This window comes from Tachypleus tridentatus, chromosome 8, assembly GCF_004210375.1.
Source record: "Tachypleus tridentatus isolate NWPU-2018 chromosome 8, ASM421037v1, whole genome shotgun sequence".
Lineage (NCBI taxonomy): Eukaryota > Metazoa > Arthropoda > Merostomata > Xiphosura > Limulidae > Tachypleus > Tachypleus tridentatus.
The window spans coordinates 134,395,927-134,409,448 of record NC_134832.1 but is presented as its reverse complement, the minus strand read 5'-3'; the positions used below and the strand labels follow the sequence as shown (position 1 = coordinate 134,409,448).

Here is a 13,522-nt window from a genome sequence, read left to right as displayed (position 1 = left end):
TTATAACATCCCGACAGCTGAAAGGGTGAGCACGTTTGGTGTGACGGGGATTCGAACTTGCGACCCTCAGATTACGAGTTGAACACCCTAACCACCTGGCCATACCGGGCCTTGATGGTCAAAATTGTTCCGTGAAACAGTTACTTTTACTATGTGGCCCCAGAAAGCATCAAACCCCAGAATACGGTCTTCATAACACACATAATCTTAGGAATAATATGAAGAAGAAAAAACGATCCTCATCAAAGGGCTACAGTCTCATATTACTCCCAATAAAATTACTGAATTATAAGTTACTGTCTTTTAAGTTTTGAAACTTTTCTACAACATCTAACTGACTATCAAACATAAGTAAAAATAAAAATGACATTTCTAAATACGTTCATACACAATCTACTGACTGCGACTGTAAGAGAATTAAAACGTCATAGTTATTTTTTTAAATAACGATTGAAACAAAGACGAATTTTGTGCTTTGAAGAAATTACATAGCAATAAAAATATTATAATTATTAAACGAGATGAAGAGAATGGTGTTATAATTTTAAAACGGCTTGCCTTAATAAAGTTGAAACGATATTAAGTGATGTTCATAACATTGGACAATTCAAAGAAGATCTCACAGTAATCAGCAAAGTTACGTTCCGGAGGTATTTCTGAAACGTTAAGGCTAGACCAGAGGTATGTCTAAAATGTTAGGGTTAGAAGACTTTTTAATCTTAAAATTGGGAGTCGCTCTTGCGGAAATTAGTGGCGTGTATTTTGATAATAAACAAACCAACATACGATGGAAAGAACTAAACTTGCCTTTCGATGACCGAAGAAGGTCGAAACGTTGTTCGCTCCTCTATTAATGCTTTTTATACCCATACCAACCGTTTTAAAATATATACTTTTCTGTACAAGTGGGTTTTCTCGTCATCACGGATTGCTTTTCGACAGTGATTTAATATTAAAACTCTCGAACACCATATTTATTTATTTATCGTTCACTTCTTCATGATAAATGTTTATTCGAAATTGAGTTTTCTTTCCGTTTGTGTCAAAATATTGGTGAAATCCATTGACATTTGCAAAGTAGTTTACTGATAGAAGACCTACTTTCAGCGCTAAGCTAGTCAATATGCGCTGTCATGCTTATCTGAGAGTCTCAGTTGTAAGTGTAAGGTTGGAATGTTTACATGAAAGGCAATAGATGCAGATGCAGTCATACAGGGGTTTTGTTGAACTTATATCGATCAGGAAGAAAAGCAGAAAATCATCCTTACACTTTAAATCAGAGTTAAATTGGAATTGCTCTGAGCAAACGTAATCTTTGTCAACACGAAAAGTACATCTTCGAAATTTTATTTCGCTTTTTGAAGTTGTGAAAAGACCAATGACAAATTGGTCTCTCGAATTTTTTTTCGTTCAATGGTGCCACCAAAACATTGTAAGTTCTGTACAACTGGCCTACTATTTAGGGTTAATTAAAGAAATTCGATAAACAGGTTCACGTTGAAGTGTTGTTGTAAGTATCTAAGTTACACTGGGGCTGAAACTTGGTGGGTTGTTAAGCGCAGAGTTGCATAACAGAAATATGAAACACTGAAAGGATCGAACCATGAGATCCTTTGTTTACTCATGGTACTTATAACCCAGTATTAACAAAATTTCTTTTATCAGCGTCTTGAAAATAATTCTGAAATGAAGATTCAAATAAAGACATTAGAATCTGTTGACAGTTTAAACGGAATAAATTCTGATGACAAAGGACATTAAGCTAGTTACATTAGAATTATCCTTAAAATGCACAGCAGAAACCATTGGTCTGTGGGTAATTATTTTCTGATAACGAAATAGTACACAGTGTTTCAAAATGAGTCTAATGTATTTTCTAAGTATTTTACAAAATCAGACATCTTTATGTTTGATGGAAAGTTTACGAAGTTGGATAGAATGGCTATGTTCTAAAACTAGTTATTTTCACAAGAAAAACCTTTGTTCAAATTTTTTCTTCAATGATTTTAATGCATATATTGTATTAGATATACAGATTATTCTTGCCTTAACTAATCACAGTAAACTAACCATTAACATTTATAGTAATTAGATACATACACAATAACGAGTGGAGTAGTCTAGAATATAGTTTAGATCCAATAATACTGATCAAGAACTCCGTTATGTGGATAACAATTTCAACACTTTCACGGTTCCTCTTCAGTCCAAAGTTTGTTTATGAAGGAAACACGCATAATTTATTCAATGAGCGTTTAGCTTCGTTGTTGGTTGTTGTTTACAAACGTTATAATCCAAAGAATACTATTCCTAAAATGAAAATTACCCGAACTTAATATGTCGCATCCCATGCGTGCCTTTACTTTAGTATGTGTTGAAGATGGTGTCTTCACGTTCATCGTACAATATTATAGTTTAAAATATGGAAAGGTTATTGGTAATCCTTTATGCACAGTTCTATTTAAAATCCTCATGGACTATTTTCAAAGTGAATTATTACGGATATGACGACCATAATATCTCCTGGTACTGGTATGTTGACGTATTTCCTGTTTGACCAAACGATTTTGAAACCCTTTTCCAGAAGATTAACAAGCTTCTTTTCAGTACTATTGAATTTAAAAAGTAAACCAATACTCCGCTCCAAACTTTAAACGTTCTCGTAACTAGAGCAGAAAGAGAACCTGTTCTCTTTTATTTGTGGAAAATCGAAGAAATATTTAAGCTTTGTCCAATTCTACCGATGCTGCCACAAACTGTTAAAGTGTCAATTAAAGCTTCGACGCTTTAGAGGATTTATAGAATATACCATCGCATGAACTTTGATGAAAAATCAAAAGCACTTATCAATTTTTGAACGGTCATCGTATCCTGTAGACTTTATCAAACGATCTCATCAAAAGGCAAGAACTGAAGCATACCTAGTAATAGTCATCATCAACACGTGAAAACAGAACGAAATGCTCAGCATCAACTATAGTTCTAGTACTGTGGCCTTACAGTAGTTCATAAAAACAAAATTCCTTCTCATAAGTTGTCAATCTTACAAGATAAAAAAACGTTGGAGAAACATAAAGGTTTGTTTGTTTGTTTTCGAATTTCGCGCAAAGCTACACGAGGGCTATCTGCGCTAGCTGTCCCTAATTTAGCAGTATAAGACTAGAGGGAAAGCAGCTAGTCATCACCACCCACCGCAAACTCTTGGGTTACTCTTTTACCAACGAACAGTGGGATTAACCGTCACATTATAACGCTCCCACGGCTGAAAGGGCGAGAATTTCGAACGCCTTAACACACTTGGCCAAAATACAATTAACTAAGCCTTTAAACAGCTATATTTTCAAGCTCAGAAAAATTTAGGCCCGGCATGGCCAGGTGGGTTAAAGCGTTCGACTCGTAATCTGAGGATCGCGGGTTCGCATCCCCGTCTCACCAAACATGCTCGCCCTTTCATCCGTGGGAGCATTATAAGTGACGGTCAATCCCAGTATTCGTTTAGTCCAAGAGTTGGCGGTGGGTGGTGATGACTAGCTGCCTTCCCTCTAGTATTGCATTGCTAAATTAGGGACTACTAGCGCACACAGCCCATGAGTAGCTTTGCGTGAAATTTAAAACAAACAATCAGAAAGATTTAATTGAAACAAATATAACGTTAAAACAGTTTTTATTGCAAAAATACGCTAAAGCATCTAACTAGATCTCTTGTGGTGAATGAGTTCAAGGGTCCGGAATGATACCGATTCTACCGATAGACGTTCTATGGTCGTATTAACCTGCACTGTGATTTAAGAACACCAATCTCAACATAGAAGCATCCACAGACATACTCTCCAGGGAAGACAAGGTTTTTCGAGGGGGAAAAGAAAGTAGTTCGAAATTGCGAAATGAATAAAAAATTCATATACAAATGCTGAATGAATAAAAAATAAATTAAGTTTCGTATTTGGGGGGGGATTATCCCATGTCTCCTCCTGCGGACGTCCATCTCTCTGTACTGCGGACACTCATCGATTCAGACATAAGAGTATTCTCTTATGTTGTTCATGGGTACTAAAAGAGATGTAACCACATTTGCTCCAGCACCTTGAAGTACTAGCAGTAGAATGCATACTTTTAGAAGTTAAGAACACTGCTGCTAATGTTGGATTTTGAACAAATTGTTAACTTTTATAGCCAAGATGGATATCAGATATTCAAGAAATGGTCTTTAGTCAGTTGGATATTGGTTAGAAAAACTCTGTCATCGACGTAGCCAGGAATTGGGTGACTTAACCGCTATTTTCAGTCGTTTAATCAACAGGTAAACACATTAACGTTTCCTGGGAGTTGAGATGCTGGGTAAACTAATATATTTATTTAATTTAGTTATGGTAATTCGCTACGTGTTCTGAATGGGTCTGATACTGGGTAAACGGACGTCAATCTTTGGTCAATTAGATACTAAATAAACATATATCCATTTACAGTGAGTTGAATACTAATCAAACAAATGGCACAATTCAGTCAGTTGGTTAAGTAATTAATACGCCAGTATTCATTCGATTAGAAATGTCAAAGTTCAATCAATTGGATATTGGTTAAGCTAATGTCATTGTTCAGTCGTTTATTGTGTAATCTGATCTAATTCACAGTTAGTTGCTTATTGTGTAAATATACATTAGTCTTCAAAAATTGAATATTGGTTAAATAGATGTAGGCCTTTAATCAGTTCGATACTTGATAATCAAAAAACAATCTTCATTCGATGAAATATTAATACTTATCTTAAAATCAGCAATGATGATTTATATAAATCATTAATCAAGCAAACCGAGAAAGTTATAAGAAAACAAATGTTTTAGAGCTCAATTATACAGGTTCACAAAAAACCATATATTTAATATCTATTTCGGTAATTTATTTATCAGTAGTCTTATAAAACCAATAACGAAGAGTTTTACTCGAATTTAGTTTCCAGTATTCAACATTTTCTGAACTCAAAGTCCTAAGTTCTAATTCAAAGAAAACATTTGAATTAATATACCAAATTAATTGTTTATCATTTTGTTTTACATGTTATCCTCTTGTAGCCGTAGATCCTGATTAGTCCTGTATGTATCAGTGCAATAAACAAGTAAATTGAAAATCTTCGCAGAGCTCAACCTACCATCTGAGTTTCGTTTCAATACTTCAATGTCCCTAGAGACACTGTCTTCACTGAAACACCTCCCTCCCAAACTGTCCACTGAGGTGCGACCTTCACCTAGACAGCTACGTGTCACTGGAGGATGACCGTAGATGGATGAAGATGGTTTGTGACGTCTTATGGTTGACAGACGGCTCACGAATGACGTATTGTGCTTGAAGCTAAACCATGTGAAGACTCAAATGTTAAAACTTCCTTCATTGGGAAAGTGAATAAATCTTACTTTAGGTAAATTACACGTAACACAAATTTATTCCTTATGTAACGACAGCTTTAAAATAAAAGTGGCATTGATAGGTGAGTAAAACAATAAGTTAGTTTTCTAATTAGAACACTTCTTAAGTTGTGCGTACATAGTATGTCTACAAAAGGTAACGGTTCATAAGATGTGCGTGTGAGTTATTACTTGTATTAATTGTGTGTGGCGTGTACAGTATTCCACTGTTGCTATATACATCATTATATTAAGGTGCAGTATTCCATAGTTGCTATATACATTACTATATTAAGGTACAGTATTCCATAGTTGCTACATACATTACTATATTAAGGTGCAGTATTCCATAGTTGCTACATACATTACTATATTAAGGTGCAGTATTCCATAGTTGCTACTAGCACTACTATCTTAAACTGTAATATTCCAGTTTATAAATACTACACTACCTATATGTTTAACAATCAAAGGTTGATACATAAACTAATATCTATAGGCTTAATATTCCAAGGTTGCTAGTTAACCTACTGTCTTCAAGTGTAATATTCAAGAGTATACACTTCAGGTGTCGTATTCCAGTTTCTACATACGCAACTATCTACAGATTTAGTATTCTAAAGTTGCTAGATACACTACTACCTACAAGTGCTGTATTCTAGAGTTGTTACGTACACTACTATCTGCTGTATTCTAAACTCGTTACATACACTACTATGTACAGGTGCTGTATTCAAGAGTTGTTACGTACACTACTATCTGCTGTATTCTAAACTCGTTACATACACTACTATGTACAGGTGCTGTATTCAAGAGTTGTTATGTACACTACTCTCTGCAAATGCTGTATTCTAGAGATGTTACATACACTATAGGTGCTGTATTCAAGAGTTGTTACATACACTACTATCTGCTGTATTCAAGAGTTGTTACATACACTACTGTCTACAGATGTTGTATTCTAATTCTAGAGTTGTTACATGCACTACTTTCTATTGGTGCGGTATTCTAGAATTGTTACATACCCTACTCTCTATAGGTGCTGTATTAAAGAATTGTTACACAAACTACTCTCTATAGGTGCTGTATTAAAGAATTAAAGGGGACGAAACAGTGTTCGAATCTCAGCCCGGTCCCTGTATCTCCCATATAGACCTTTAAGTTCCTCATGCTGCATTGTTTATCTCAACCAAAGTTTGAAGACATCCCTAAGAATACTCTGGAATGCGAAAAAACTGGTTAGCATTCGGATCTGACTCACCCATCTCATCACACCTCAAGATTTATTCGTTTATGAGCCAGCCTTTCAAGCTTTAACGTTTTGACTGATCTCAACCGAACTTAATACGCCCTCTTAAGGCCTCTTAGAGATTGATAAAAGCGGAAAGGCGTTCAGATCTAACCCACCTTTTCCACCTCCCGTCTGTCCTATGTGTTCTACACACTATTATATTGGCCTAAATGTTGAAGGCACCCACACCTAAGGCATTTCGGGAGTAACAAAGAAGGGGATAACGTTCCCATCTGCCACCCGCGTTACGGCCCACGGGTCTTCTCTATATCTTCCCCGTGCATTGAGCCGGTATGTCAGCTAGAAATCTATGTTTGTGTCGTTAATTTAATCACATATGGTTATACCTATATATAATATATTGAAATTATGAAAAAATGCACTTCAAATAAATAAAGATTCTAAAGAGGGTAATAAAAAATATTCTTCAATATTTTCAGTAGCAATAGCCATGCCTTCAATGGAGAAGCACAGTAGAAAACACTAGAGAAGCAGACAGATATGATAATAATAGGCAAACTAATAGACGCTTGTCATGATCATTACAATTTAAAGAAAGCTGGATAGAAATACACACGAATACATAGAATTATCACAACATGCAGTGTGAACAATAAAGATTAAAAGGGTTTTATTACGTCAAATATCAACGTGCACACAATTATGCACAAGTCGGTCGACATTGTTCACTTGTTTAAAATCAATCAGTAAAGATTCCATCATGAAATAATGTTTGTGTTATAATTTGATGGAGTTTTTGTTTTGTAATTTTTGACCTAAGGTTAAAACTAGATTACTACCACCATCCAGAGACATATCTGGAAAACTTTCCATCTATGATAATGTTATCTTTAATTCCATAGAGTATTGTAAATGATGAGACATAGTTATATTGTGCAATTAGCAATAACAGGTATATTTCCAGCTTTCAAAAGCAATTATATTGGTAGCCTTCTTTCCGAAGTGTTTTTTTATTGTATCCTGTTTATCTGAATATGGTGTATAAATGTGATGAACATTTTACATTCTTCTGACAGGGAATAGGCCAGTACATTGTGGAGAACATTCTCCTGACAGGAATTCTGTCTGAATTTCCTTTAGAAGGATTAATGATATTTATAACGTAACAATAACCACGTCAGTCTCACAGTTTTGCACTTCCGCTCTGAAAGACAAGCGTTCTTTCAAAACGATAATGGTAGAACGTACAACAGTTAAATTGGTCAAACATGGTTAGAAAATAAAAATTTACGCTGTAAAGTCTTCATTCCAAATCTTCAGCCAGCACAATCGCTAAATCTCAAACCAATTTAGCACCTTCGATACGAGTTGCACTGCCCACCTAAACCCTATCTACATCTGTGAGATAATAGCACGGACAAATTACAGTGTTCAACGAATGGCACGTTTATTTCAAGCTGAGTCCAAGCTAATATGGAGATAAAAGGTGGTCTATCACGTGGTGGTAGATGATTTTTTTTTCAGGGTATATTTCAAACAGGATCATTTAATTGTGTTCTTATTACCTTTGCTACACGACAAATAAACAGGGTTTATTCTTCTGTTTAACTCCATTTCTTGTTTCCGATACTCCATGATTCGTGTTTCTGTTTTACTATGTTTAATTAAACAAAGATCCGCAATTCTCTAGTAAGAACGCAGGGTTCGCACCTAAAGTGTTAACATGCATTGGATCGCATGGTTTGCACTTAATATGTGAGCACGCTTTTGTTTTCTCTATTTTTTTTTCTGTTGAAAACGTTCAGATGATTTAATTGTGATAATAAATTTCACTCTTTTGCATAATATTATTTTCTATTTCTCCCTATTTAATTGAACAGAGCATTCCAGAAGGTTGTATTGCTACTGACGTTATGGGCTCTACTGCGTCTCCAACTGAGCTTCAGTTACTCAGCTGTACGGTAACCACAACATTTGGTCTATAGAACTGTGTTAAGTCGTAACGTGTAACGGTTAAATATTCTTTATATTAAAATTCTAACTAACTGGAAGTTAGGTATTTGAATGGCATATTGATTTGCCAGTACGTATTTTATTGCTATATCCTGAAGTATACTATGGCTACTTACAGGTTCCCGCCGCCAGGTGGCAGGTCGAATTTATCTTTACGTTTAGTCGAGGTGAAGGAACCAGATGAGAAACTATAAAACAGTGCATAAAGACTCCATAGAGCGTCAAACATATAAAGCATACGAATTTAGTAAAAATATACTTCAGTAAACATGATCGTTCAAGTGAGAGGTAGCACGGATTTAAGTGAAAGTAGAAGAAAAGAAATTCGTTCGTGTCACAAATTTACATGCACAGGCTGTGAAAGTATATTACATAAAATGTTTAATTACAAGAAATTATTCATTAGTAAAGTTCGCGCTTTATAATTAAGACAAACAAAAACCTTCACAACATGAATATGTGTCTTTTTATTAAAATGTAAGAATTAAACAGAAAAAAAACTAGATAGGTCGTTCTTTATATAGAGGGCTAAGAAGGAATAACAGACGTAAAAAACACATATAAAAATTATTCTTACCAGAAACTGTCTGTTTGTTTGTTAGTATACATCGGTAATTTCCTTTGGTACCTTTAAAAGTAACGATTAGTAATATGAACGTGTTTGCATTCCATACTCACGGAGGCGAACTTGGAAGCGGCACCTGGTGGATTTTCCACGTCGCTACGGACATCGAATTCTCGTCTGCTGCATAGCACCTCCATAGACACTGTATGAGGGTGGCAGCTGGTACTCGTCTTCGAATCATGTGCTTTTGTCTCTGTTGTTGCTGTACCTTCAGAGCTAATCCAGAGCCCAGAATTCCCTATCTCCAGAAAAAAAACACAATAATTGTAAATCTACAATTATTTTATATTATGTTTATTACCACATATATTATATTATTACCACATCTTACAATAAACCTTCTCTGTCATTTTAAATAATCGGCCTTATTGTAAGTACTTTTTATTAACTTGTAGTGTGATTTTCATTTCTGTGAGTTTAAGGTTAGTGATTTATCTTTAATGTCACGTCAATTACCTAATTCTTTTTAGCTTTGAACATTGTCCTTATTGGTACTCTTTCCTAGGTAAAAGTTTAAATTTGTTCTAAAGAAGTCAAACCTGAAGCCAAGCGAGATTCTAATCCACACCGTTACATACCAGGTGTGAGTTTTTATCAATTACGTAGGCAGGTTTAGACAGATTAATAATATTACGTAAGAAATTGAGCCAACAGTGCTGATATATGTGTAAATTCATCTATAATATTTCTATTATCAATATTGCGTTATGCATTAATTTGCAATAAAGTTTATTTGCACACAGAGATGATAAACAGAAAACTCCTACAACTGATGTTAATGCTGTTTTGCAATTACATACCGCAGGAAGAGCAAAGAAAGAGATACCAAGCAGTGCACAAAAGGCAGCAATAACCTTTCCTGGCCAAGTTGTAGGAACAGTGTCACCATATCCAACTGTACACAGGGTGATCTGAAATAAAAATCTGTCTCGTATCTACAGTAAGTTAACACAGCTTCAAATGTTACTTAATTTTTTGTTTGAGCGTGTTTATTAAACAGAATCTTCAGAAACAAAAAATTGTCTTGTATTTATGATGTTTAAAAGTTAAGAACTTTAAACATTACTTTATTCTTTGAGCGTGTTTATTAAACAGGATCATCTGAAACAAAGATCTATTTTGTATCTATGATGTTTAAAAGTTAAGAACTTTAAACATTACTTTATTCTTTGTTTGAACGTATTTATTAAACAGGATCATCTAAAACAAAGAACTGTTTTGTATCTATGATGTTCAAAAGTTAAGAACTTTAAACATTACTTTATTCTTTGTTTGAGCGTATTTATTAAACAGGATCATCTCAAACAAAGAACTGTTTTGTATCTATGATGTTTAAAAGTTAAGAACTTTAAACATTACTTTATTCTTTGTTTGAGCGTGTTTATTAAACAGGATCATCTCAAACAAAGAACTGTTTTGTATCTATGATGTTTAAAAGTTAAGAACTTTAAACATTACTTTATTCTTTGTTTGAGCGTGTTTATTAAACAGGATCATCTCAAACAAAGAACTGTTTTGTATCTATGATGTTTAAAAGTTAAGAACTTTAAACATTACTTTATTCTTTGTTTGAGCGTGTTTATTAAACAGGATCATCTCAAACAAAGAACTGTTTTGTATCTATGATGTTTAAAAGTTAAGAACTTTAAACATTACTTTATTCTTTGTTTGAGCGTGTTTATTAAACAGGATCATCTCAAACAAAGAACTGTTTTGTATCTATGATGTTTAAAAGTTAAGAACTTTAAACATTACTTTATTCTTTGTTTGAGCGTGTTTATTAAACAGGATCATCTAAAACAAAGAACTGTTTTGTATCTATGATGTTTAAAAGTTAAGAACTTTAAACATTACTTTATTCTTTGTTTGAGCGTGTTTATTAAACAGGATCATCTCAAACAAAGAACTGTTTTGTATCTATGATGTTTAAAAGTTAAGAACTTTAAACATTACTTTATTCTTTGTTTGAGCGTGTTTATTAAACAGGATCATCTGAAACAAAGAACTGTTTTGTATCTATGATGTTTAAAAGTTAAGAACTTTAAACATTACTTTATTCTTTGTTTGAGCGTGTTTATTAAACAGGATCATCTGAAACAAAGAACTGTTTTGTATCTATGATGTTTAAGAATCATCACAACATTAAATACTACTGAACTCTCTTTTCTAGTTATTCCAATTTCTATATATTTTCTATAGAAATTAAAACATTAAAATATTTTGTAATTTCACACTATAAATGCTGTTTTACCACATTCACACTAATGTTTTACTTACCACACCCCACCAAAGAGCATCTGCAAAATTAGTAAATTTGGTATTTTCCTGGTCCTTCTCGGCAAGGTAAACTAAGAATGACGAAAATATTAAACCAAGAAATCCGATGTAGAGTGTGGTAATAAGCTCCTAGAATATTAAGAAAAGAGACAAAGTTAGCGGTTTTCGTTAATTTTCATAAAATATTTGATAATTTAATTAAATCTGCATTAAAGTGGACCAACTCCAGTTTGTTAGTTGGTTGGCTTTTAGAGCAAAGTCACACTGGATATTTACTGTATCCACCGTGGAAGATCCAAACTTAGCATGACCAGGTGGTTAAGACGCTCGACTCGTAATCCCAGGGTAGCAGGTTCGAATCTCTGTCGCACAAAACATGCTCGCCTTTTCAGCCGTGGGGACGTTATAAATGACGGTCAATCCCACTATTCATTAGTAAAAAGTAGCCCAAGAGTTTGCGGTGGGTGGTGATGACTAGCTGCTTTCCCTCTAGTCTTACACTGCGCCAAATTAAAAAAACAAACAAACAAACCCCAGATTTTGTATTGTTGTAAGTCCTTTAACTTATCAATGTCCCACTAGGGTACCCAACTCGAGCAACTACTCATTTCAGCGATTACTCATTTTCAATGAAAGATCAACTAGATTAATAGTATATACAAACACATGAACATGGCTTAATCATGTAACAAAGCGTTTTTCTAACTTACCACAACGATCTATATTATATCTTGTCAATACTCACATTGGTACCTTATGTACTGAGACTTTTCCTTCAAGTCATTTTTATATCAAGAGTACATTTTGGTACAGCCTTTATCACAGTTTATTTTATAACTCAGAGCTACACAATACCCCATCTGCGCATTTTTCACTACAAGGAATCAAATCCCTAATTTTAGAGTTATAAGTCCATAAATTTCACGCTAACCCACTGGAGAACCATATGAATAACACATTGAATTACACTACGTAACAAAATTTTTACTTGTTCTTGTTCCTAAGCAAAAAGTGTTGTTTCCCAGTTGCTTATGCCTAAAGTAAATGGAAAAGACCTATATTTCTCTTCAAACTTTGCTTTTGTGACCTGCGTAATGAAATTTTCAAATTTACCCATTTTCCAGAACATTCCAGGTAGATTCAGTGCTGAGTAGCTGATAGAGAATTTTCGAGTGTTGGAGAACTTACAAGAATTTTCTAAAATGGTGTACAACTTACGAGAATTTTCTAGAACTTTCCATAGTAATATATATACAGAAACTTACCTCTTCAGTTCAGTTCTAGCTGCCTAAGTGAACACATAGACCTATCTGCAAGCATTCTCCAGACGTATTCGGCTATATATGTGGCCAATTTATCAAGACAAGAGCGAAAAAGTATTCTGTTACAGCATCTACTAAAATGTGTGAAGCCTACAAGGCATATTTCGACATGCCTTTCGGGGATCAAGACAAACCCTGGGCACCTCATTTTACCTGAAAGCACTGCAAAAAAAACTCTAGAAGGTAAGACTGATAATATTTGCTTGCTTGAATAGTAAACTTTTGTATTATACAAACTTTAGACCTTTTAAAATTTAAATATCTTTTAATTTATATTTTAAATTTTCAATAGTATAGAAAAATATCAAATATAAAATATTTGGCATGAACCTCTAACACATTAGTTGTGTATGAAATAAATTTATTCTTCATAATAACAATTTTATTTCGCTCTTTTGCATGATGGTACAGAGAAGAAAAGAGAGCCATGAAGTTCGCTATTCCAAGAATTTGGCGTGAACCCACTGACCACTCAAGCAATTACTACTTCTGCATGGTGGAACTTTCCAAACGTCAGCCTGAAAAGAATGTATCTACTGCCATGTATCCGGACCTTTCATCATCAATCGCCCCAGTACCATACTGCCCTGAGATTCCTGTAACCACTCCGCCAGAGAGGAAGCGGCCATCCTCA

General features: G+C 34.3%; 1 protein-coding gene across 4 annotated transcripts in view; it reads right to left on the bottom strand.

The window, feature by feature from the left end:
• Positions 1–13,522, bottom strand: part of LOC143223555 (potassium voltage-gated channel subfamily KQT member 1-like) — a 147,873-nt gene that overhangs the window by 27,729 nt on the left and 106,622 nt on the right. For 3 of the 4 annotated variants that reach the window (XM_076451656.1, XM_076451655.1, XM_076451658.1), the window contains 5 exons: positions 11,567–11,695; positions 10,090–10,200; positions 9,343–9,527; positions 8,781–8,852; positions 5,147–5,346 (listed from right to left, as the gene is read on the bottom strand). In XM_076451656.1, the coding sequence (XP_076307771.1) occupies positions 5,147–5,346; positions 8,781–8,852; positions 9,343–9,527; positions 10,090–10,200; positions 11,567–11,695 (697 nt within the window). The remainder of the gene's footprint in view (positions 1–5,146; positions 5,347–8,780; positions 8,853–9,342; positions 9,528–10,089; positions 10,201–11,566; positions 11,696–13,522) is intronic. The other variant, XM_076451657.1, reaches the window with a different exon arrangement.